The sequence below is a fragment of the Thamnophis elegans genome, chromosome 8, assembly GCF_009769535.1.
Source record: "Thamnophis elegans isolate rThaEle1 chromosome 8, rThaEle1.pri, whole genome shotgun sequence".
Lineage (NCBI taxonomy): Eukaryota > Metazoa > Chordata > Lepidosauria > Squamata > Colubridae > Thamnophis > Thamnophis elegans.
The window spans coordinates 13,940,966-13,968,227 of record NC_045548.1 but is presented as its reverse complement, the minus strand read 5'-3'; the positions used below and the strand labels follow the sequence as shown (position 1 = coordinate 13,968,227).

The 27,262-nt window shown below is 39.9% G+C and overlaps 1 protein-coding gene across 2 annotated transcripts in view; it reads right to left on the bottom strand.

Annotated features, from left to right (window-relative positions):
• Positions 1-26,814, bottom strand: part of CARMIL1 (capping protein regulator and myosin 1 linker 1) — a 136,374-nt gene extending 109,560 nt beyond the window's left edge. The window contains exons 1-2 of one of the 2 annotated variants that reach the window (XM_032222768.1): positions 25,841-26,814; positions 14,762-14,859 (exon numbers count right to left, since the gene is read on the bottom strand). In XM_032222768.1, the coding sequence (XP_032078659.1) occupies positions 14,762-14,859; positions 25,841-25,880 (138 nt within the window). In that variant the 5' untranslated portion in view covers positions 25,881-26,814. Of the gene's footprint in view, positions 1-14,761; positions 14,860-25,488; positions 25,518-25,840 lie in introns of those variants that run through there. The other variant, XM_032222769.1, reaches the window with a different exon arrangement.
• Positions 26,815-27,262: the final 448 nt, after the last annotated feature.

The following is a 27,262-nucleotide window of genomic DNA, read 5'->3' as shown; positions in this document are numbered from 1 at the left end:
TCAGGCTGTCATGTATGTGCGTACATGTGTATAGAACATTGTTTATACATTCTAAAAACTATGGTTTATTTTGATACTAGTTTATTGAACAAGCCAGTGAAACCAAACATTCATGACCTTTTTTTTTTTTTTTACAAAATTTTAGTTTGTTTTCCCCTTTCAAAAGATGCTTTAATTCACCATCTGCAAATTATAATAGCAATAGCAGTTATAGCAATAGTAGTTAGACTTATATACCGCTTCATAGGGCTTTCAGCTCTCTCTAAGCCGTTTACATAGTCAGCATATTGCCCCTACAGTCTGGGTCCTCATTTCACCCACCTCGGAAGGATGGAAGGCTGAGTCAACCTTGAGCCGGTGAGATTAGAACCGCTGAACTGCAGATAACAGTCCTGCAACAGTCCTGCAGTACTGCACCCTAACCACTGTGCAACAACATACCTTAATTTCAAGTATGATTTATTGTCCTCAAGCAGATTATGGTGGTGGTTTTTTTTTAGTAAATGTTGTCATCCCACAACTCTCATTTACACCCCCAGGAACGAATAAAACATGTTATGGCTTAGTGCAAACTACAAATCCATTTAGAGTAAGTAAAACACAGAATTTTCTTTTGGACTAGTTACAAGTCCATAATTACTCAAACTTTTATGATATTATAATATATATCTGATTGGGTGACAGATTACTTTGAGAATGTCTGGAATGTTAAGTATAATTCTGTTTAATTTCAAATCCAGAACAAAAATGTAAATTACTTTATTGCATCTACCTGACTGGCTACCACATCGATTATCAGTCTGAAAGCCAGTGAAACAGTTGTGAAACAGGAGAACTTAGAAAAGTGACAAAAGGATAGTCTTACTCTACTTCAAAGTAACAAAGAAGCCACAATGACAAGCAATCCCATTAGGGCAGTAAATGTAATACTGTCATCACCACCAATCTCCATGTTAATTTAGCTAAAGTATCTCTTTACTCAGTTTCCAAAGATTTCAATTACAGTCAAAAGGAAACATGTTTGGTCACCGGACATCTAATGCCTCATCACTAAATTACCTTGCTGTTCAGTTTCTTTATTGAGTTTTATTGAGCATTGCACCTAATAAAAAGTATGCATTATAGAAACTACAAAGCATGCTTATTAATGAATCGTATCAATATCATTGAAAAGTTATGATGCAGACATTTCTAGCATTTCTTTTGATTAACCATCGTCTCAAATAAATCCTGTTTACAGAATTTAGATATACAGGTAGTCATCAATTTACAAGCATTCGTTGCAAGTGAAAAACTGAAAAAATCGACATGAATATTTTTCACACTTATCATTGTTGAAGCATCCCCACAATAGTATGATCAAAATTCAGATGCTTGGCAACTGGTTTGTAACGGTTGAAAGTGTCTCAGGGTCATATGATCACCTTTTGTGACCTTCTGATAAGCAAAGTCAATGGGGAGGTCAAATTCACTTAATAACCATGTTACTAACTTAACAGCTGCAGTGATTCACTTAACATCGGTGGCAAGAAAGGTTGTAAAATGGGCAAAACTCACTTAACAAACGTCTCACTTAGCAATATAAGTGACTCCCAGATTATGTTATTTTGACTTAAGAGAATTATTGGTTATCTTGTAAGAATTCCATTTCCTGTTATGAAGATAAATTATAAGAGGCTACTTTATGCTTAGTGTTAGCTTTAAAGTTATATAAAATTAAATTTAATATCCAAGTTGGGCACTATATAAATTATTCTAGAAATAACTTCCTATTTAGGACATCTTAGAGAAAAGTTTTTTTCACAAACATTATATGGACAACCATTTCCCAAGTATTCTGCCACCAAAAAAACCCATATAGTTATGAAAACCTGCTTATGCAACCTGGTGTATCAGTAGTCATTGGGAAGAGCCAGTTTAATTGCTTGATCACAAGTATATAACATTATAACAACTTTAACTTGAAAATATTATACTTATGGCAAGTTTCACTTAAAGATAATGCTGAAAAGTATGAGCAAGTGAAAAGAATTTTCCAATTCCATGGGATTTTTCAATTGGAAAATTCTCTTCCATTCTTAGCTAGCTTGATAGCAGCCTATCTTTCTGTTATTTTCGTATTTGCATTTTTAAAACTATGGATGAAAAGTACCAGCACATTATTTAGACTTTCTAAAAGAGTCTGAAGTGAAAATGCTTATCTTAATACTAGGTTTATCAGAATGTTAGTCTTTCTATGGTATGCAGACTTGTTTTATTATACACGAAGAACACTCAGCAGTCTAATCCTTTATCAGTCTGTCTCTAATCTTTACCTTGGCTCTTCTTGAATCAACATGCCAACTAGTATTCTGTAGGGTGGATTTTTATACTTACAAATTACTGACTGTGCCACATAACATCATTAAAAAAAATGGAGCCTGCAACACATTTGATACATTTTTAGGCTTTCAGAAGGCTACAAAGACCCGGTTTTTAAAATCATGTTCATTTAAAATGAAAATGTCTGAAGTCCCAAAATGATTAAAGTGCCAGGTTTTGTTCTGATTTTGCTTTATGATTTTTATAGTTCTGAGTTTTATTATTGTGTTCTTAAATAGGCAGGCATGCAAATCTTTTAAATGAATAGATTTTACGTGCAGTAAAATCACTACTTGCAACATCATTTCCCAGTTTATAATCCTTCTACATAAATGCGTATGAATTCTGCCCTTATTTCTCACTATAATCTTGTTGTGCCTTCACAATCCCCTGAGCAGGCTGCCTTTCTGTTTCTGGTGTCTTCCTCTGAGCTTTCATAGTTTTGTAACTCTAGAATCAATTCCCTCCTTCCCTTTATCTTAATGAAAGTCTGATGGCCTTTAAAAGAGGTTAAAAATCTGTTTATATGATGAATGAATTAATGTAGAGCCCGGTTATTCCACTCTTCTCTCAATATTATTGCAAATTCCCAGGATTATAGTTTTAATTATGGATGATATATCCTTGATCATATCACAGGATGTTTTAAATATGTATGTTCGATTTGACTTAAAATTAGTCTACCCGTTTGGCTGTTAAATTATGAATTTTTACTGGATGAAATTCTGTAAATGATTTATTACAGTGGTTGATTTGTATATCTTGATAAACGCGCATAACAAATAAATAAATAAGGCTTTGTGCTTGAAGAGAAATAAGTGAAGAAAGACCGCTATGAATTGGGGAATCCATCAGGGCAGAAGCAGTAGAACACTATCCTAAAGCTAATTCTGGAAGAATTAAGAGGGCAATAGCATGTGTAGCCCTTTAGTTGCAGCTGGGAAAGCCAGCCTTGGTATGTATTTTTGAGTCCTCAATAAGGGAAATCCTCAGCACTTTTAATGGAGCAGCAGAGACTTAGAAGTCTTCTGCAGGAGATAGAGGATTCAATCACTCTCTTGAATAGAGGTGGGCCAAGTAATTTTTGAGAAACGGTAGGAGGCTTGAGAGCAGAAAGCAGCTGAAGATTTAGTGACTGGAACTGCCTAAACATTAATCATTTTGATAGTATTTCCACCACTGAGTTTGAACTTTAAGATCTTCACTCTTCTGATTTATTCACTACTAATCTTCTTTATTTCAGTGTCCTTAATGTTGTCAGTCTGAAAGATGCTCAGGTCTTTATAGTGATCTTTATTTAGACATCAGATGTTATTTCCACAGTTTGATTTTTTTCCCCAGTTTTCAATATTTTTCCCTATAGATGATATGGGTAGAACATTTGCAGTATCTTGGCTGTATATTTTGACAGTGTAAGCAGCAAATCCATTTCAGATTATGCTTTTCCCCCCCATAGTTTCCATATAAAGCAGGTGGGACTAGCCTGGCAGATGTTTTTGATGTTCGATAGACATGGCCTGATTTGTTCAGTATTGTTGGCAGAGGAATCAATGCAATAACAAACTGTAATGGTGATAATGAGTCTCCTTGTAAAATGTTACCTCTCCCCGTCTATCACCTCTGATCAACAACTATGCTTTCCATTTTGCCATTGATTTTTGCACAAAGCTTATGACATTTCCAGGAACCTGTGTCACATGGCAAGGAGTCAAATGCCTTCTTGTAATCAATTATTATGGTTGGTTGCACAGTCAGCCAGACGTTTGGCATTTTTATCCACCAAAGGACCTGGCGCAGACAGATGTTGTCTGATGGTGTCAAAGATATTGTTGCAGATGTAAGCTGTTCCAAGCAAAGCTGTATTATTATGGTTGGTCACACAGTCAGACAGTTGTTTAGATTAGTTTTGCCATTTTTGTCCACCTATCAAGTTTGGTATTACACACAATAATGTGAAGGAGTCACAACTGTCAGTTCTTTAACTGGTATTGCCCTTCATATCCATCAAGCTCTTCCCATGAACCTAGGATGCCATGGTGTATAGGCATAGCATATGTGCTGATCCAAGCAGGGTGGCTTTTTGTAATCGACTGATGAAAATTTTGTCAATATGCAAAAAAATTAGATTTTCTAAATGCCATCCAAGATTTTTGGGATAATATTACTGTTTCAAATTCAAGACCATAATATAAGTATAATAAATTTGCAATTTTAAGTAGTATACTTTCAAGAAACTGAATTTACTCCTATATACTGATTGTGCTGAATATAATCACACACTATTAATATTAAAATATTTATTTTAATGCATGTTGTTTAAATGTTTTTCTGTTATTATTGGGCATTTAGCCTCATAAAATACCTTTTAAAAAAACCTGTATAGAGCAATATCTATATTGCTGAAGCTATTGTTCATTTCTGTCAGACATGTGGCAAAGTCTAAATCACCTTTTCCTTTTAATTCTCTTTTTTAAAAATCCCAAGAGAGTAACCCTTCAAAAATGTAAGAAAGTACTTTTCTTTCTCTATTAAATAAGCACCTTCTAAAACAAAGCAAAGAATGTCAGAACTTGTTATTCAGGAATGACATTAATTTTCTTTCACCTGCCATACTATTTTAGCTGAGGTTTTTTTACTAATATTTGATCCTTCTAAATAAAACTAATGAAAATATAAATACAGAATACTTTAAACAATGCTAGCAGAAAGGTAGACAGATTCTTATTAATAAGTGCATTAGAAAATAAAAATGCCCTAAGCAAATTAATACAGCATATATCATGACCAAGGTTGTGCTTCAGTGAGATGAGCAGTGAATAAATTTAATAAATACATAAATATATGCCTGGGGAATCATTGTTCAGCATCATTTTGGAAAAAGAGTTAGTGGAAAGACACACTATTGTCCAGCTATATCATGCTTTATCATGCTAATTTAAAGTTAAGAGAGAATATTTTAAAATGCTTATCAATGAAGCTTCTCAACAAACACAGAATTATATTATCAACAATTATAAAGATCACATTGATGAGGCTTTATAAAGCCATCTGGTTTGATATGTAAAGAAAAGTCCAGAACCTTTGAAAAAAAAATATCCATAGAGTTTTCTCACTATTATTAACAGACAGACATTTCCTCTCATCTTTCCCTTTCTCACATTAGCAGCTACTTAGGTATCTTAGAAGGAAATTAATGTAAAAATAAACATTTCTAAAAGCCACAAACTCTGCAAGCTAAGTATTTGAAGAAGCCTCCTGTAGTGCCACCGTCTGTGTACGCTATGTAGGGGACTTGGGCAGCTGCCACTATCACCATCTTTTCCAAAAATAGGAAAGAAAATGGTGATAATTGCTCTTTTTTTTTTAATCTAGGGGGCAGCAGAAACTTTAATGGGCAATCACAGGCCTCTGCTTCAGGCTTCATAATGCTGTATATACAATAAAAAGTGAAAAAGTTAAGTATAGGTAGACTTCGACTTATAACAATTCATTTAGTGACAGTTCAAAGTTACAACGGCACTGAAAAAAGGGATTCATGACCGTTTTTCACACGACCATTGCAGCATCCATGTGATCACAGGATCAAAATTCAGACCTTTGACAACTGATTCATATTTAGGATGTTTGCAGTGTCTTGGAGTCGTGTAATAATAATCTTTTGTGATCTTCTGATGAGCAAAGTCAATGGGGAAACCAGATTCACTTAACAGCCATCTTACTCATTTAACAACTGCAGTGATTCACTTAACAACTATGACAAGAAAGGTCGTAAAATGTGTCAAAATTACTTAAAAACCGACTCACTTAGCAACAGAAAGATTGGGCTCAATTGTAGTCATAAGTCGAAAACAACCTGTATAAATAGCTGTCCCTGTGTTGAATAATTTCCCTAGCACTAACTTGCAAGCTCAACCGTGAACTGAAATGCAACAGAAATATATATTATATAAAGCTCAGCAAAGTCTTTATAGCTTAAATTGTGCAGTTTTAAGTACTTACATTCCAATTTGTTGGCTTTTTGATGCATGAGTGGAAAGGGAATGAGCTTAAATTGTAAGCTAAAAATATATGGCTTAAAAAAAAAAAAAAGAATTTATGGAACCAGATCCCAGCTGCAATGAGCTTAAGTTTTCAAGATTTTTGAAGCCTAACCTGGATGTTAGTGTAGTACATAAAGCACTACCAGTGACGTGCAGTCAGGGGAGGCAGGGCCTCACCAGTGTCATCATGAAAAGAAAAGAAAAATTAAAAGGAAAAAGGCTGAGCTAGTTGCTGCCAGTCATAGTGAGTCTCTGAAGGCTGCTCTATATTGGCCATGGTCACTACTCTGGGGATAAGGCCTCTGGCAGGAGGGATCTGCACCAAGGAGTCAGTCCCACGAAAGGACTGCTTCCGAAAAAAATTGTTATTTTTCCTGTCTGGTTTCCCAGTAGTAGACAGAAGGACCTTCCGTTTATCCTTGGTTTCAATCAAGACTTTGTCTAAGGTCTCCCCAAACAGCTGTTCCCTTTTGAAGGGGGCGGAAGCCAACCTCCATTTTGACTTCATGTCCGCCTGCCAATGGCAGAGCCACAGGAGACAGCGTGAAGTCACGTTGGAGGCTAGAGCCCAGGAGCCAAATTTGGCAGTGCTGAGGGATGCATCAGCTGAATATTCAAAGGCTGCAATGATCTTGTTAAGATCATGCTTCCATCTGGAACCCTCCGCTGAGGGATTTGATCTCAACTGGCTCAGCCAAAGGAGCGACACCCTAGTAAAAAAAGATGCTGGGGTGGAAGCTCTAGGCTACCTGGTGGGTTTTGTGGCAGGCCTTCTCTGCCTTTTTGTCCATCCTTTTCTCCTTCTAAAACTACTTATTAAATCCTAAGCTCACCTTCAAACAAACATAATATTGCCTCAAATTATAGGATAACACAGATTCTCCTATCTATTGTGAGATTATAACAAAATAATTTTCTACTGAACAAAACAGGTTTCACAGGCATGTAATGCATAAGGCCAGGACAAAATATAAATGGTACCATCCATTTTCTCTCTGACATCCCATCCCCTCCTTTCATTTGCTGGCCAAAAGCTGCTCTTACTAAGGCTTTACTAATCTTTTGCAGTGAATGTGAAATTCAGCTGAGTTGTACAGTTCTACCTTTCTTGAAGCTTTAAATAACCTGAGGCCTTTCTCTTATAATCCTTCTCTTTGAATCCTTTAAATATTGGGCTTTACAACAGACTGATCTCCCTGTTAGCAGTTGGAGGAATGCCTAATAGAACCAAAGTAGTTATCAGTAGTTGTGCCAAGTTTATATAGTTGCCAGTCTTATGGTAGCAGACCATTTATATTTACTACGAGTAGAAAATAGCAATGAAAAATATATTGAGTCTAAGTATCAGAATAGACTGAAAATCTAACAACAGCCGATGCATACTCAATAAAACAAGATTTAAAGTTTGAGGACATTTACACTGGCCTTCTACTAGTTACTAAGACTTTGATACTACAAGGTTGGGAAGGAGGCAGTATAGGATAAAGATAAGTAAAATTAATAATAATGATAATGAAAAACCTCAAGAGTGTCCAAGCAAAGCATAGCAATTATACAACTAGGTCATGAAACCTCCCAGTTTAGGGTGGTTTCCCCCCCCCCCCATTCTTGATTGACATATAACAAAGCTAGAAATTTTTGGTATCAAGTATGTGTTTTGATATAGCCGATTTTAAAAGTGAACGTACAATTGAAACAAGGAACTTTCTTTTGAGCTTAATGGATAAACAAATGGAGACATTGTATGGAACTTTGTTTTATGTATAACAGCAGACTTTATATGCTCAAATATAGGAAGGACTTATAAATACATACAACAGAAGATTGAATGGTGAAGGTAGTGTAATTGAGGGAGATGGTGAAACCAAAAGCCTTGGTGAAAGAATTTTTTTATTTCTACTTAGAAAACATTTTTGGACTTTTTGCAAGAAAGTGAAAGAAATGAAAAAAAAATGATGATAGAATTATATTGGATTTTGGAAATAATGTAGGCTAATGAGTAAGGTTTGATGCAATTTTATTTTTAAATTATAATTTTTTATTTATATATGTACCAAAAAAAGTCTCTCTCTCTCTCTCTCTCTCTCATCTCATTCCTTATTTTTATTTTTTATTTCTTTCTGGAGCTTTTTTTTTACAACTATTTTTTATTTTAACTTTCTAATTTTTTAAAAAATCCATATAAAACATACACTCATGCACTCAAAATGTATGTGAATGGGACATTTGTTATGCTTGATCATCCCTTCTCTTCCTTCCATCTCTCAGGGATTGAGGCCCTTAGCTTCTTCCATGCTTCTACCATTATGATTATACTTCTATCCAGAACAACCCATTTTATTCCATGCATGGACCAAAAGGTCCAAAACTGGCACAGATCACCCGAAAGAAGCAATTCCATGTACAGTTCATCCACATGACATTTTGCATATCTCTACAAAGCATTTTCTGAAACATAGGAAAATATTTAAGCAGGACTCTAATAGTTAGAGATAATATTATTTTGTTGTGCAACTTTGGTTTTAATATGCCTTAATTTTAGCACATTAATATTTTTATTTGAATTTATGAATCAGAGTAACAAGTTTTATGGCAACATATATGCTTCAGCTGAATTTTATGTAACTCTCACCTTAATTTAAGAAAATCAATTGCAAGAGATCCTTTGAGAAGAGCACTTTATCCCTTTATTGGAAATTGCTATAAGACAGACAGAGGGAGGAAGGAAAAAGCAAAGCAATGGATATTAATCCTAAGAAAATGTGGCCTTTTACAGAAAAAAAATAAACAGAGGTCCCAGGATTTCATAGTACATGTTCTATACAATCAATTTTATATTAATCAAGTCTCTTAATAAGGACATGTTGATGTGACATCCTGACAGACACAAAAGCATGCTTGTCATATCTTGATAGTTTCATGTTGCACAGAAATCCCCTATCTTTCTCTTTCTATCTTGTCACAGGACATTGTGAGAGCTTTCAAGGGAGGATAGCAATGTACATTCAAAGATTCTGTGACCTAGTTCGATATTTTCCTTTATTTGTAACAGGGTAAGATAGAAAAGCATTGATTTCTCTAAGAATCAGAATCCTTCAACTAGATAGCATCAGCTCTATTTTAACTGATAGAAAGTACTATCAGCTAAAGCAAATCAATCCATTCTTTTCATACTTTTCATTTTAGAAGACAGTAAAACACAGCAAACAGACTTCTGATCTATGTAAATGTATATGTGAGCTGCTGTTTATGGGGAAATTAATTAAGAGCTTTAATTAAACTTAGCAAGCTACCACTCTCAGCTACCATAACGTTGATTGTCAAACCTTCTCTTTGTCTGGAATCAGCATCAAACAGCCATCATCCAATGCCATACCATCTTCATCGCCACTCAGTTATCTCTATGCTGTCTCCTCTGGTGATCTTGAATCTTCCCTGAATCCAGATCTATTCTGTAGTCTGAATTTGCTTAATGCCATGTTTCCTTACTAACCATTTTCTCCCCTCCTCCTTCTCTGATTCCAACAATAACTCTCTCTGTTCTTGCAAGCTCCTTAACAAGACACTCTATGCATGCATACAAAAAAAAAATTCTCCCAGCTCTTTCCCAGCATCAGATTATCAACTGAAGGTACAGTTTCTATGCCTGGAAGACCAAATTTCAGCATGTTAAACAGTATTTATCTACTCCATTCTTTCACTCTTACATTTGACCTCTTGATTTGCAGAACAAAAAACATATCTTTGAATATTACCAATAAACACAAGACTTTACTTTTAAAAAAAGACTTTGTAAGGGTCAGAGCTTAAATTAAAGATAAAACATCTCTGGATTTCATATGTATTTTGAACTGTATTTTGTAAATGAAAAGAAAAAGAAAAAATATTATTGTTTTGCCACTGAATTTCAGCAGTGTAATCCTGATTCTCTGAATGCCATAAAAATAAAACTGTAACTCCCTCCTACATGAATAATCAAAAACTAGTGTATGGAAAAGCCAAACCTTTTTTAACAATGTCTAAGTGCATTTCAAACTTAAATCAGACATAAACCTCTCTGTTATTCAAAACTAATGCTAGGATGTAATCTATGAAAAATATAGTAGCACAATTTTTCAGCTACTCCTGGGAAGGTAACATAAAAGCAAGACACTCTAAAAGTAAAATTTCTTCCCATTTCTACATCTAAAAAATATTACTAGACCAAGCATATATACACAATAGTATTTCCAAAATTTAGATGTGCAACTTTTTTAAAATATATATATAAATTTAAAACTATAACTTCATACTCCTTAATTTCTAAGTCCCAAAATATCAAGGTATACAAGAGGGATAAAAATTGATACAATATGTTACTATTCATTAACTGCAAAATGACAACCATCAAAATATTATAGGAAATTAGATTGCATTAAATAGGTAGGTTAACATGAATAAAGGTAAAGGTTCCCCTTGCACATATGTGCTAGTTGTTCCTGACTCTAGGGGACGGTGCTCATCTCCGTTTCAAAGCTGTGATAAAGCTATTTGGCCTGCACCATAATATTACAATTCAAATATACTTAGCGTCTGAAATAATAAGGAGACCTGTGTTGATACAACAGGTTTATTCTGAACGTCAACCATAACAAGAACAAGAACTTGCACTCTGACAGCTCTTTTATACTCCTAGCTGTCAGAGCGTTAACCAATAAGAACGTGCCAATTCTCCCACCTGAATGCAACCATAAATAGTCCAATCAGCTAATGCCATGCCCGATTGACGGAAAGGGGGTGGGACACATCAGGATGTAACACTCTCCTGCCCAGTTAGTGCATACATAGTCCTTAAGGTAGGCGGGTCTGCGGTGTGTTCTTTCTGACTGCCTATGGTCCGTCGTCTCTGGAGGCTGATGTTGATCTGGCCCCTCTCCGCTGGAAGGCATGGTATCATCTTGCCCTACGCCAGATCATGCCGTCTCTGACTGTCTGGAACTTGCAAGTGAACTGTCCTAATAAAGTGGCCAAAGGTTTGGCCATTACAACCAAAGGTAGTTGTCCTTTAAATTGGCTGTGTTCTACAAAAAAAATTCCACTTCCTTTAAGAGGATAGTCTTTTAAAATGCAATGGCAGCTTTCCAATCGACCTTCCTGGAACCTCGGTATCAATCGTTTAAGGGTCTCCCATGCGATGATGGATTTCGCGGAACCAGTGTCAATCTCCATCTCGCACGGGGCCCCTTCTATAAGGACAGTGATGTATTTCTTCTTTCGACTACCGGTAGCTGCCGATGCTGTGTTGATAGCTTCATCTTCTTCTCTTTCTGGCTCCACGGCATAGCAATCATCGGTGCTTCGGAATGTCCGGCAATTGACAATTCAGCCACTAGGACGATTGAAGTGCTTAGCGGCAGTATCAGATGAGGGCTGGGTCGCCCTACACACGTAGGCCAGGTGCCCCATTTTGCCGCAATATCTGCACACAGCTGTTTTAAATCTGCATGTGGAGCATAAATGATTGCCTCCGCAACTGAGACAACCTGCCTGAGGCAATTCTTTGGGAGTTCTTCTCCTTCTAGCGGCACTGTTTAAATGGCTCACTTCTTTGGGTAGCCAGAGGTCTTCCTCCCCTTCCGCCTCTTGTTGATTTACCACAGAAGAGGCCCTAACGGGTTTATGTAGGGATTGAAATCTTTTGATCTCATCAGCCGATCGATTTGACTGTTCGGCTGCTCTGGCTTCATCCATGGCTATAGATAGGTTTAAGTCAGATCTAGCTGCAATCGCCGTTGTAATCGGCAATCTTTTACGCCGCAAATTAGTTGTTCTAACACAGCGTCATCCAGATCGGGGAATTCACAATGGATAGCCGCGTTTCTTAAAGCGGCCATATATTGGCTCACAGTCTCTGTTTCCCCTTGTAAACACTGGTGGAAAGCATACCGCATAGTGTAACGGGACGGTTTTGGAGCATAATGGCCCTTTAACTTTGCTATGAGAGTGTCCCACGGAACCGTAAAAACTTTGGCTGGTACGGCTAGAGCTCGAGCAGTAGCAAACATCTCAGGTCCGCAAGAATTAAGGAAATACCCCTGTCTTCTTTCATCTGAGATATCTTTAAAGTCATTTGCGAACAGGAAACATTCGAACCTCTCAATAAATGATTCCCAAGATTCTCTATCAGGCATAATAAAGTAAATTCAATTAATTTAAGAATTACATTACTGACGCTATTAATTAAGAGGCACCTTTTCCTCAGGATCCCACCTTCGTCGCCAGGTAAAATATACTTAGCGTCTGAAGTAATGAGGAGACCTGTGTTGATGCAACGGGTTTATTCTAAGCGTCAACCATAACAAGAAGAACTTGCGCTCTGACAGCTCTTTTATACTCCCAGCTGTGAAAGCGTTAACCAATAAGAACGTGCCAATTCTCCCACCTAATGCAACCATAAATAGTCCAATCAGCTAACGCCAAGCCTGATTGACGGAAAGGGGGCGGGGCACATCAGGACGTAACAACAATCTCAAGTCAAGTTTAACTGTTACAATTTTGGTGCTTCTATTATGGATCAGTTTAACCATATCAAATTAATAGCATTGCAATAGCCAACTCCCTATGACTAGTTTGTTCAGTAGTAATAATGGTCTTAATTATATGGATTATTATTTTAAAATAAATTATATATTAGGAGAACCATCTTCTAGATTTGTATTTTAAACAGAACATTTTATAGTTATCTCCATCTCGCATTAACGTCTATAAAAATTATACTCATTTGTATCAAGCCATAAGAAAGCTAACACTTCTAAGTATGTCAGTAATCTAAAATAATTGGATTGTACTAGATTACGCTGTTAAGTGATTATGCTTTGTGGTAGTTAAGTATTTGGAGATTTGAGAATCAGTTGAGTTGAGCAGCCATAGAAATAGAATAAACAAACAAACAGCAACAGAGAAAGTTGCACTGTAGTCCAAACAAATATTTCATAGATCCTTAAGAAAAGTAATAATTGATAACTTAAAGAAGCAAGATGTTTGTAGTTACTATTGCTACTTGACAATTACCTTAAATGTCCAAAACCAAAATCAAAGAGTTACAGCTTTGCAGCTGAGGTAACTATTTGATTTTTCTCAAGCAAATATCTCCAGATGGATTCATTTCTCATGTTGTCATGCTTCCTTTCAATCATGATTTGTTGATTAACCCACAATATAACCGTTAGCCACAGTAAAACAAGGCGTGATTTGCAAACCATCTTTTATGGCTTTGTTTCTATAAATATAGCAACAATGATAAATTCAGTCATCTATGATTACTCAAAAAAGAACAATTAATCAGAAAACTCTTGTACTACAGATAGTCCTTGAAATATAACCACAATTGGGACCAGAATTTCTGTTGTTAAACATGGTGTTTGTTAAGTGAGTCATGAAACCATCCTTTGCTGTGGTTGTTAAGAGAATCACCATGATGATGAGTTTTGCGGTCGTTTAGTTAATCTGGCTTCTCCCATTGACTTGGCTTGTCAGAAGCTGGTTTGGAAGGTCACAAATGGTCATTACATAATTGCAAGATGCTGCAACCATCATAAATACATGCCGGTTGCCAAGTGCCCAAATTTTGATCCTGTGACCAAGGTCATGCTGTGATGGTTGTAAGAGTGAGAACCAGTCATTATTTTTACTGTCATTGCAACTCTGAGCTGTTGCTAAACAAATGTTTGTAAGTCAAGGACTACAAGTATAATATCTGCTTTGCTGTCTCACCCCCTCCCCTCTTCCAAAGTAGAATACAAGAAAGGCTTTTCAAAATTACAGTGCAGAGTTCTGGAACAGGTATTATTAAGGCCAGAGACTGATAATTTCTGTCTGCTCTGAATTCCAGCACTGTTTTAGATCTTATCTTCCTTTCTTCCCCCCACATTCACAGACACATATAGAACAACAAATTATGGCTCACTCAAAATGTCTTATTCTAAAAAAAATATGAATATAAAATGCAAAACAACCACTCTCATATTTTATAATAATAGCATCTCAAAAACACTGTGATAATATTGTTGATGTCTACAAGTACTGTAATTATATTTTTACCCTAAGAAACCTACAACAACTGTCTCCTTTGGATAATTTTTGTATGAAAATGTTTCTTCACTTGACTGGACAAATCAGGTTTCTCACTTAGATACATTCTATTTTCAATTTTTCACCCAATCACATTAATAATGTGTCCAGAAATGCTTATGCAAATTTTATTGTATAAAAGAAACAAGATTTAGAAGAGAACAAGTATTTAAATTAAAGTATTTTCATTTATTTTTTTGGGGGGGGGTTTCAAGAAAAAATTGTTTGAAAAAAAAATGGAATGTACTTACCAATATTTTATTATCTACTTTGTCGCTCTTAACTTCAAGCTTAACTTTCTTTTTCACAGAAATCTTTATCTTCCTTCCAATCACATCCTTGACGCTTTCTGAAATAGTAGAGTAGATAAAATACTTTCAGTGTTCAAGATCTGAAATAATCTATATATTATTATTTTATCCCCAAATAAAAATTCTTCAACATAAATAAATAAATGACATTCTTCCTCTCTTATTAACAGCTCCAAAGTGAAATATTACATGAACTCTATTTTAAAAAGTAAATCAAGCTCCCCTGTGTTTATGGGTTGATTATAAAGACTAAGAAAGAGTAAACGGAGAGGCGGGTTCCTAAGCCCAGGAGGGAGGGAGGGAGGGAGGGAGAGAGGGAGAGAGGGAGGGAGGGAGAGAGAGAGAGAAGGGTCCTGGAGGGCTGCTGAGTCTCTTTGCAAGAGGAGGCAGAGGACAGGCTGTCTCTCTTTCTCTGCCGGTCTGCGCTGGAGCAGCAGCCCTTGCCACCTGGCAGCACGGAAGGAGGGCACTGCCCATCCCATCGTTAGAGCCTCTATTTCTCTCCCACCCATCCACCGCATGTCAAGCCTGCAACGCCCCCCGGCTGCTTTGGCCCAGGCCCCGCCAGTTTCATTAAGCGCGGAGCAGGCCAAAGGTGAGGCGGAGCAGGTTTTGAGGGAAGGCGAGCATGCAAAGGGGGCTGCAGGGAGACCTAGTGATGCAACGGCAGAGGCCTTCCTGCATGGCGACAGAGCTTTATTCTCCTCCAAAACCACGTCTTCCGTCCCTCCGCCCTGCCTCCCCCAAAACCTCTGGCCCAGATTTTTCTGCCGCTGGTGCTCGGGCTGCTCCCTGGCCCGAGCGAAGAACGCCCTGCCAATCATAAATACAGCAGGGAAGCTGAGAAGGCGGGTGGGAAATACATGGGGGGAAAGGAATCCGTTGTACCCGCAAGGGAGATTTGTGTGACAGTAAATGGAATGGTGTCATTGGAAGTCGGGAAGAAATGGGCCATTTCAATATTTAAGGTTTAAATCTATAAATTAGGGGTTCTAGTTTTGGGTACCACAAGTTCCCCCTGTGGCTTGTGCAGACAAAGAGAGGATCAGAGTCTTGAGCTCTTCCTTTGCCTGCAACCAAGTTTTTAAAAACAGGGATCCTCCAGGTCCCACATCCTGGAGTTCTGCCTACAGTTTGGGAAATAGCTGATTGCCATTTCCTTTGAAAAGACATTTTTTTCTGGTATCACTTCATCAAGCCCATCCATCACATTAAGAATTTACTGAACAGTGAAGTAGTTACTAAATTTTACTGAGTTTACTAAGTTACTAGTTACTAAGGTTCTTGATAAATGACTATCAGACTTTGAAAACCTGGTATCGCTGGCTCATGTTCAACAATTTTGTTGAATTAACATTAACTAAAAAGGTTTTTAAATTGGATTTTGAATAAATGTGCAATTAATTGTTACAGTTTTGAATTTTACTGTTACTATCTTCCTTCCATCATGCAAACCGCCCAGTCACATGACCCACCCCAGCCACACCCACAAAGCCACGCCCACAGAACCAGTAGTAAAAAAAATTGAATTCCACCACTGGGTGGGGGGCACTGAGGATCAGCTTGTAGCACCAAGAGGGCGGTGGACTGAAAAAGTTTGGGAACCACTGGTCTAGTGGCTAAAGCACTAGGCTAGAAAGCAGGAGACCATTCAAGTCCTATCTTATCCATGAAAACCAGCTGGGTGACTTTGAACCAGTCATCCTCTCTCACGGGTTGTTGTTTGAGGAGAATAGGAGGAGGAAGATGTGTTTGTAAAAATAATAAATAATAATAATAATAATAATAATAATAATAACAACAACAACAACTTTGCAAAGAAGCTGATGAAACTGTTGATCACATACTCAGCTGCTGTAAAAAAATCACGCAGACTGATTATAAATTGCGGCACAATTCAGTAGCACAAATGATCCATTGGAATTTGTGCAAAAATTATAATATCAAAACAGCAAAAAACTGGTGGGAACATCAGCCTGAAAAAGTCACCGAAAATCAGATGGTCAAGATCCTGTGGGATTTCCGTATACAAACCGACAAAATACTGGCGCATAATACACCAGACATCACACTGGTTGAGAAAAATAAGGTCACAATCATAGACATCGCAATACCAGGTGATAGCAGGGTCGCCGAGAAGGAACATGAAAAAATCGCAAGATACCAGGACTTAAAAATCGAAATTCAACGACTATGGCACAAACCAGCAGTGATAATTCCAGTGGTGATTGGCACACTGGGTGCTATTCCAAAAGCACTGGAATTACATTTAAAACAGTTAAAAATTGACAAAATCACCATCAGTCAAATGCAAAAAGCCGCACTGCTTGGATCTGCACGCATATTACGAAAATACGTTACGACGTCCTAGGCCCCTGGGTGGGGCCCGACTAGTAACCAAGGCCAAATCCAGCGAAATAACTGGCCACTGTGATACAATTGTATAATAATAATAATGGAATACAAATAAACAAACAAACAAGTCTCTAAGAACCCCAGAATTTCATCACATAAATCTACTTTGTGGATTTTTTTGTAATCTGCTGCACTCATGAACTTTGACATCCTCATGGGGAGAACTCTCTGAGATAGCTATCTGGGAGAGATGTGCCAGGAAGAAACCTTTGTTCTCCAGAAAGAACATCAGGGCAAAATTAAATTTTGCTCCCTGTCACCAAGGCAAAAAAATCAGGACTTCTGGATCAAAATGTTTTGCACAAGTGAGGCAACGATAAGTTATTTGGCCACAGTGACAGAAGACATTTAGTGAAAATTAAAGAAAGCATTTCACTAGAAGAACTTGATACCAAACCTGATACAGGTAGTCATCAACTTACAACGGTTTGTTTAGTGAACCACGTAGTCAAAATTCAGACACTTAGCAACTGACTCAAATTTATGATGTCTGCAGTGTCCCAGGGTCACATGATCACATTTTGTGACCTTTTGAAGAACAAAGACAATGGTGAAGCCAGATTCACTTAGCTTAACCACTGAAGTGATTCACTTAACTGTGGCAAGAAAGGCTTTAAAATGGAGCAAAACTCACTTAGCAATAGAAATGTTGGGCTCAATTGTGGTTGTAAGTCAAGAACTACCTGCATTGTAAAGAAAGCCTGGTTTGCGGCTGCTTTTCTGCATCATCACAGCACCCATTGTAAATCATTTACTGCACCAGAGGGGGCTTCAGGATGATATACAGGTACAGTATAGGTGGTACCTTCCTCAATAGTAGTAACTGTGAGACGGATCTTGGAGTCCTAGTGGACAACCATTTAAATATGAGCCAGCATTGTGCAGCAGCTGCCAAAAAAGCCAACACAGTTCTAGGCTGCATAAACAGAGGGATAGAATCAAGATCGCGTGAAGTGTTAATACTTTATAATGCCTTGGTAAGGCCACACTTGGAATACTGCATTCAGTTTTGGTCGTCACGATGTAGAAAAGATGTGGAGACTCTAGAAAGAGTGCAGAGAAGAGCAACAAAGATGATTAGGGGACTGGAGACTAAAACATATGAAGAACGGTTGCAGGAACTGGGTATGTCTAGTTTAATGAAAAGAAGGACTAGGGGAGACATGATAGCAGTGTTCCAATATCTCAGGGGTTGCCACAAAGAGGGAGTCAAACTATTCTCCAAGGCACCTGAGGGTAGAACAAGAAGCAATGGGTGGAAACTAATCAAGGAGAGAAGCAACTTAGAATTGAGGAGAAATGTCCTGACAATTACAACAATCAATCAGTGGAACAGCTTGCCTCCAGAAGTTGTGCATGCCCCAACACTGGAAGTCTTTAAGAAGATGTGGATAGCCATTTGTCTGGAACGGTATAGGGTTTCCTGCCTAGGCAGGGGGTTGGACTAGAAGACCTCCAAGGTCCCTTCCAACTCTGTAATTGTATTATTATATTATTGATATGAGGCCAACTATCAAAAGATTGAAATTGAACTGAAAATGGATCTTGCAACATGACAATGATCCTAAATATTCCAGTAAATCCATTGAGAAATGACTGGGGGGGGGATTCACTGAGATCCTGCGGGCCGATTTGAAATGGGACTTACACGCGAGAAACCCCTCAAACATTGTGCGGCTGAAAAAATCTGCCTAGCAGAGTGGGAACATATTCCTCAAAATGAATATCAGGGACTGGTGGGCTGTGGCACGACAAAACCGCGCTGGTCAAAAGCGTGGCGATAAAATCGCGGCGCTAAAGCCGCGATGTCATCACCGCTGCGACAACAGCGCGGCAACAGAAGGGCGCTTTAAAACGGCGCCGCGGCAGAAATCCGACTTTAATTAAGGTAAGTGTTAGGATTAGGTTTAGGGGTTTGTTTTAGGGGTTTGTTTTAGGTTTAGGTTTAGGGTTAGGTTTAGCATTAGGTTTAGGGTTAGGGTTAGGTTTAGGGTACTGAGTGCTTGGGAATGCGCGATTTTGCCCTCCGCAATTATGTCATCGCGGTAGGGTCGCGTTTTTCCCTAGCGCTTAGAACGGCGCGAATTAGTCTTCGCGCTTATGTCTCCGCGCAGAAGGGCTTCACGGATTTGTGGTGGAACCCTGGTGGGCAGTTGTACAAAATGCCTACTTGGGATTCTTTCTGCCAAGGGGGGCAACACCAGTTACTTGAGCCAAGGGCATACTTACATTTTCCGGAGAAGAAAATGCCATATCTGTTAATTTTTCTGCTGGACAAATTATTGCAAAATCAATTTTTCATTGTCTTTTTAAAAATTTATACTTTTTGGATAAGGATAAAATATTGATATACCCATATTTGTTTTAAAAAACCACTTTAAATAGAGTGCATTTTTATATGACTAAATGCTTGATCTCATTTATATTCAGATATTCTACATAACAGCTTCATAACATTTCCACTGTATACATAAATGTAATTTTTGAGAAACGACCATCGCCTTTTTCAGCTGTCCCTCCCATCTACCCACCAGAATACTACAGTAGTTCCAAATATTTTTCTCCAACAGAATTAAAATGGGATCTCCAAAATATGTAATGACACTCCCTCTAGCAATCAAATCTCTGACTTATGGCCTATCAACATAGTCGTCCTTGAACTATGCACAAAACAAATTACACTGCTGGACTCTTAAGCACAATAATTTTACCCTGTTAATATTTTTGTATTCTAAGTATTCCACATACTGAGCCAAGAAAGAGCATGAATAGCTGCCATTCCAAAATGGGCTTCACAGAAACTATTACTCAAACTGCTGTTATAAGTTTGATGCCAAATTTTCATTCAATTCTAATACCATCTGTCACAGGTCACAAACAACTTCCTTCTCAAAGACGTTTCATGCATTTTCTTTCTTTCTTTCTCGCTCCCTCTCTGCATAAGAAGTAGACTAGAGGTCATAGGCAGAACTATATTTAAAACTCAGACTTAGGGAGACAGGATTTCTTGCACAGGCTAGCTATTTAACAGATGAAAGAAGTTACATCATTCATCTCCACTTGTGCAATACTGTTGTGCTCTGCCTGCCCTGAAGCATTTCAATTTTTTTTTTGTCCTCCTATTTACAACATAATGCAAGTGACTATGGGTCAGATCTATGCGAACATGTTTGTCATCTTATCCAAGGATAAATCATACGTACTAATTGGTAAGCTGCACAGGAGAGATGGGTGGCACATAAATTTAATAAACAAATGAATAAATAAGAAAGTAAATAAATAAATATCTCATGAAATAAGATATAAAAAAATGAAATAAACAAATAAAATACAATAATAATATAACAGTGTAGCAAAACACCAAAACTAGCCCTAACTATTGTTCTAATAGAGCTGGTTTGGTCTAGTCAAGTGCAAGGGTGTCAAACTCGATTTCATTGAGGGCCTCATCAGTGTTGTGTTTGACCTTGGGGGGGCGGGGATGGACATGGTTCCACCACAAAACCGTGTTCGATTAAAGGGCGCTCGACGAAACCGCGTAGCTGACGTCATCACAGCACGACAACAGCGTGGAGAAAAAAGCACGCTGTAAACGCTAAACCTAAAATTAACCCCTAAACCTAAACCCCCTAAACCTAATCCTAAACCTAACCCTTAACCTAACCCTTAACCTAACGCTAAACCTAATCCTAACCCTTAACCTAACCCTAAACCTTAACCTAACCCTAAACCTAACCCTTACCTTAACTTGAATCGGCTTGCTTTCAAAGCACTATTTAAAGCGCCCTTCTTTCTCCGCGCTAGCTGTTGTCGCCCTGTTGATGACGTCAGCGACGCAGTTTAATCGGGCACGCTTTAGTCGAGCGCGCTTTAGTCGTGCCACGGATGGACATGACTGAGGTGAGCATGGCCAGCTTGCTGTCACTCATGTCAGGGGCGCCTACGGAGGCCTGAGTCCTCTGCCAATGAAAACAAGCTTCTGAGCTCCATTTTTGGCTGTGACAGCCTCCTGCAACCCTCTGCCAGTGAAAATGGAGCTCCGGAGGGCTGCACGCGGCCCTCCCGTGCTCCATTTTTGCTGGCAGAGGCACCACGGGCCAGTTCTTCACTGTTTCCAGGGCAGCCCTGCAGGCCAGATCAAAGCACTTTGTGGACCAGTTCCGGCCCCCGGGCCTTGAATATGACATCCCTGGCTAAAAAATCAGGAAACTATTCCAGTCATGTCTTATGAATGAAAGATGGCTGGATGACTTTGAGCCAATAATTATCTCTCAGCCCAACTCATCTCATTAGATTGTTGCTGTAGGGAAAATAGGAGGAGGAAGAAGTATTAGGTATGTTTGCCGCCTTGAGTTATTTATTAAAAAATAAAAGCAGGATTTAAATAACCTAAACATCTAAAAATCTAAAAGTTTTTTTTTTAAAGATGGAGTCTGGTGGTCTGCTGTCTAGGGAATTTTTAGGATTTTTGTGCAATGGAAAACACACAGCTTCGGTGGGCAAAGGATAATTGACGCGCAAAATATAGCCTCTCATTATCAAGACAACCCCTGCCTTCTCGAGGTGCCCACCGTTTTCCAACAGAAGGGGCTCTGTCGACTCTTGGGCCCGGCGAGCTCAAGTAGTACTCAGCCTAGAATCATGGATCCCGTTGATTTGGGATGCATGCGACTCTACAGCGAAGGGATTGGCGATGCCGTACCGACGCTAAAGACTTAAGTCAAGTCAAGTCACAGCTTTGGATTTGCTTTTGTTATATGGATAGTATGGGTGGTTGTGTGAGGCCTTCCTGGGAAGAAGGAAAAGAGACAAAAAGCAGTGATGGTCTGGCAGTTTCTATCAATCTGGAGGACAGGAAGGAGCGTTGGAAGCTGGCAGGAATAGTGAATAGAGATAATGGATGACCTAGAAGGTGGGAAAATGCCAGGAGAGGGAGAGATAGAGAGAAGTTCCATCTGTCCTAGCCAGTGTGGTTCTCTTAGATTGCGAAGTTGGAAGCTAGCAGAAGCAGAGGAATATGTGGATAAATGTGGAAGAAGGTACAGCAGAACAGGGGACTCCTTGGAATCTAGATGGCAGGATAAGAGGCCATGAAGGAGTACAGAAAGAGGCAAAAAAGAATATGGAGAAAAGGACAGGTGGGTAAAATAGGGAATGGAATTGTGGAAGATTGTGCAAGAAAGTGAAGTTGGGAATAGCAAAGAGGGGAAATGGAAAAATGGAGAATTATGGAACTTTGAAAGGATAATTGAGAAAGGATTAAAGGTGAATGAAGAAGAGACATGGGTATTGAACAGTACAAAGACAGCATTATTTTGGACCGTATGTGTTGGCAGACAGGGCAAGTGGTAGGCAAAGATGAGTAGCTGAATTGGGGGTGCTGGTGATGGCAGATTGCAGAGAGACTTTATGAAGGCATTAGGTTAGCAATTCTGGGGAATGGTGATGGTCAATTTGGTATAAGTACCTTCTTTTCAGCATCAACCTTTGAACAAGGGAGTATTTGGCCTCAAGTCATTATTCCACTGTTCCATAAGAGCACCAGCTCTTTAAGTCACATTCATTCACAACTTCACTGTTGATAAGAGATCAGATGTGGTAGTGTACAAAGAATGGCCTTGAAGCAAAAGGAAGGGCTACTATCAAGGCAATGCTCAGATATGTGTGGCTTGAGCCCATTTCAAGAAACTTAAGTTGGGAAAAGATCTCAGACAGGCCTGTCCCTAATTTATAAAAATAAAATCATGGAGAGAAGCTCTTGCAAGACTGAAATTAGGGTAGGTGTCAGATTCTTCAATAGTTTAATTCAATGGCTGGCAACACAAAAGCTGGAAGTGTGGTGGTGATTGTTGAAGGTACTTTGGTTGTGACCCTGTAAGCTGTGTGTTTTAAATCCCTTGTATATGAACCCAGCACATTTCTTTTCTGAGTCCAATCTTGTTGAGCTGACAGTCCTTGGCTACTTGTTTATGGAGATTCTCAATGTTCCAGGGTCATGATTGCCCCAAAGATACTTTTTCAGGAGGCAACTGAAGAAAAACCAGAACGTCCAGTTGCCTCTTGAAAAAGCACCTTTGGGACTGTTATCACTGTATTTATTATCACTAGATTATTTTAGTGTGGATGTTTTCCTTGTAAACTATTGACGTGCACATGATTACAATGGTCTAAGAATCTAATGAATATATAATTACTTCTACTCCAAGTTATTCTCCACTCAATTATTCTGAATGAGTTTAAATCCAATTACAACATATATAAAGTAACTTTTCCGCAATATTCAAAGCAAGCTCACACATTCACTTGGAAATGGTTTTTCCCCATCTGATCCATTTATAAAAAGCATGTTTTCCCATCTGATCCATTTACTGTGTATTTAATTAACTACATATGTACCACCAGATTTTCAATGAAGCTCTTATTTAGCATCATCTATTCATTATACCCATTCAGCGTTCTTGAGATATTTTGAGCATATTTTCCATATCAGCAAATCTGCTTATAGAATGATTTAACAATGTATTGCTCAACTAATAACACAGATATATAACAAGCTCAGTTTTATATTAGTCACATTTTGATATGTTTTAAATCAACAATCTGTGCATAACCAGATGAGGATTTGTTATAGATTCCACAGAATTCTACAAGGAAGTAAATGGGCCACACTACACATTGCCAAGGTGGCGCAGTGGTTAGAGTGCAGTACTGCAGGCCACTTCAGCTGACTGTTATCTGCAGTTCAGCGGTTCTAATCTCACCGGCTCAAGGTTGACTCAGCCTTCCATCCTTCCGAGGTGGGTGAAATGAGGACCCAGACTGTGGGGGCAATATGCTGACTCTGTAAACCGCTTAGAGAGGGCTGAAAGCCCTATGAAGCGGTATATAAGTCTAACTGCTATTGCTATTGCTATTGGCACACAGTTGGAAGCTAAGAAAATTTCCCCCCAAGTTCTGCTGCATGCGTGCCTGCACAATCAAAATTCAGTCTATTTCCTGGGCAGTGTTCTGTTTACTGTGGTAAACTGGAATAAATTAGACTGTGCCTTCACTCTACTACCATGCTCCTTTATATAAATATATTTCAAATCCTTTTATTGTAATAGTCAGGTTAAAATTTAACATTTCCAGGTAAATCTAGTTGGAGAGCTTCCATTAAGAAACAGCCATTCTATATCTATTACCACGAGTATTACACAAGTGGGAAAGGAAGAAAAGTAGCAAATGGTGCATACCTAGGCAAAATAATGTGCTGCCTTTGGAAGGTGAACAGCCATCCTCTCACAATGTCTGAAAACCTATACTGTACATATATTTGCTTGTGGGAAAGCTCCACTGAATCAGTGAGACTTCTTCCCCCAGGTAAACATAGAAATGAGCGAGGCAATCAGAGCACCCTTCCGAAATATTTAGCCTGTACACATATTTGAGCAAGCAATGCAAAATCAATGCATTTTTATGACCCAGAATTTAGCATGGTTTTAATCTGCTCGACAAGCATCCTCAGAATTTGGCATAACAAGAAGCGCAACAAACAATATGAAAGTAAATTACAGTAATCAGTACAGGAAAAGACATGATGCATACTTAATTATTTTGGCAGCATCATATATTCACCAGCTGCCCTGATTTTGGACTACAGGAAAGCATATGCAAGCCTACAATAAGCAAAGCTCCTGAAAAGGTTTTAATGCAGTGGATCCTTTTTTTAAATAACAGAGGAAACGTTGCTTTAATTAAGCAAGGTGAAAACAGCCAAGAACACCGGATCTGCCCATCAGCAATTCCTTTTCATAACAAGAGGTAGGTGAAGATGATCCCCTCCACAGTGGGACTAGCAACAGATGCTTTGACAAGCTTCCTTCTTGGCCTTTACACCCCCTGAAGCACTGCAACCAGTTGCCCTAAATCATGATTTGTCCGGCGGGAGAAGTACAGCCGAGGGTTCCTAGTTAAGGAAAACCTCTGCCCGCGTTTTCTATGGGAGAAAGCTCCCAAGCCATTCGACTGAGGCGGGAAAGGAAGATATCACCAACGACTGGAACCAATGGAAAGCCCCTGGGGGCAAACGTGAGCCCCCAGGGCTGTCAGTTTTCTCCCTCTGGCTCGTCGCCATTCAGACGTGAAAGGAGTAGAAACCTCGGCCCGGAGGAGCGAGCCGCCTTCAGCACCGCCTCGAGGGCTTCACAGCGGTTACACTTAAGTTTCCTTACAGACGCCAAGCGTTCCGCTCCATTTGCCTACTTTATTACCGAGATTTTGCAAAGGCTGCGCAATCTCCCTCTTGCTCGCGTCTCTCCCCCCCCTCAACCCCAAGTAAACCTCTTCCAGGAACAGAGAGAGCCAAAGGGCGCCTCCGCTTCAGCCAGCCCTTATCTTTCCCGCCACGCCCTCCGTCCCCGTAGAGCATTTCACGCAAAGGATAACAAGAGTGCGGGGCTAAGCCAGGTTGGGGCGGGGGGGACGCATTTCATCCCTCACCTCGGGATCGCTGTCGGGAAAGGGCTTAGCCTCCCCCCCCCCCCCCCGCTTCCAATCTCCCGCGCTCCGGTGTCCACGGTTCCCCCGAAGAGGGGAGAAGAGAGAGGAAGCGCACATGCTTACCCAGCAACTCTTTGGGAACGTCCGCGCTCTCTTCGGTCATCCTTGCTGGGGGCTTTGCCTTCCCTCTTCGGAGCGCGAGCCGGGAGGCGAACGTGTTGCTTGCTGGTGACAATTGCTCGCGTTTCCCGCTCTCCGCCCTCACCTTCCCTAGGTGCCCCCGCCTCAGGCTAGGCTAGGCGAACGGATCCCGATCAGCTGTTTAGAAAAGGAGGAGGAGGAGGAAAAGGGCCCCGCAATCCTGCTGGTGCTGGTCTCCCCGCCGCTTTCCGAGGAGGAGGAGGACCGGGGGGGGGGGTGGATTTAAAAAGATCGGAAAGCCGAGGGAGAGTTACAAGGTTATTGCTGCACGGCGCCTCTTCATCTCAGCTGCAGGCGGAGCAAGGCTTCGCGAGGGGAGAAGACCGCAGCCCAGACCGCCTTCGCGCGGCTCGGCTCTCCTTTTTTTCCCCCTGCTGCGTCTGCGCTCCTCGCTTTCGCTTTTTCCTCTTTCCTCCTTCCTGGCCGCGGACGAGCTTCCCTCTCTCCTGCCCGGCTTCCCTCCAGCCTCACGCAGCCACCTCCCGGCCTGAGGTGCGAGCGGAAGGCGTGGGTGGAGGCGGCGCTGGCGGCATTCCTGGTTCTGGCGGACCCCAGCCCCGGGCCGGGGGGCTTCCCTTCGGGCACCCACGCAGCCCGCTCCCAGCCAAGCGACGGCCTCCTTCTTCCCCTCGCGAGAGGCAGCCGCGGTCTGAGCGTCCGCCCGAGAAATGCTGGAGTTTGGGCGAGAAAGCTCGCCTAGGCAGAAGGGGATTTTTTTACCCTTCGCCAGCCCGGCGTTAGCTCAGAGATTCCATGCGCACAAACCAGGCAGGGAGCCGGAACGTGCATATAAAGGACACTGGCGGCTCTCCCTTTGGTCCCTCCTTCGTTCCCACGAATTGCAGAATCTAGCAGCAAGCTACGGAGAGAGATCGGGGGCCATCTGCTGGTTTCAGGTTTACTAAGCCTGGAGGTGGGGGAAAGATCCCTCCCTTGCCCTCTGCTCCCATTCCCACCATCTTTTTTTTTTTTTTTAAAGAAAAGCTGCTTTTTAAGGTGCTTAACGCTTCTTGAAAAGCAGCCCCGACCCATTAAGTGAGGCTGGATCCGAGCAACCCCTGAAGGGTCGTGCATGCAATGCAATATTTATTTCATTTTACCCTCGCTTACAATCCAACTTCACTTCATTGAGTACTTCGGCAAGATGTTTACAACTTACCCAGCTGGAGCGGTGTACAGAAAAAGCAGGCTTTATTAAATATGATGCTATTCAGATTTCTGAGGATGTTTAGAGCCTGGACTGGACTCGAATTCTTACAGGGAAAAAACGTATTAACAAAGTAGGACCGGTTTTAGGAACTTGGGAGGCACTAACTTTGCACCCAGCATTCTTCAGCTAATAAT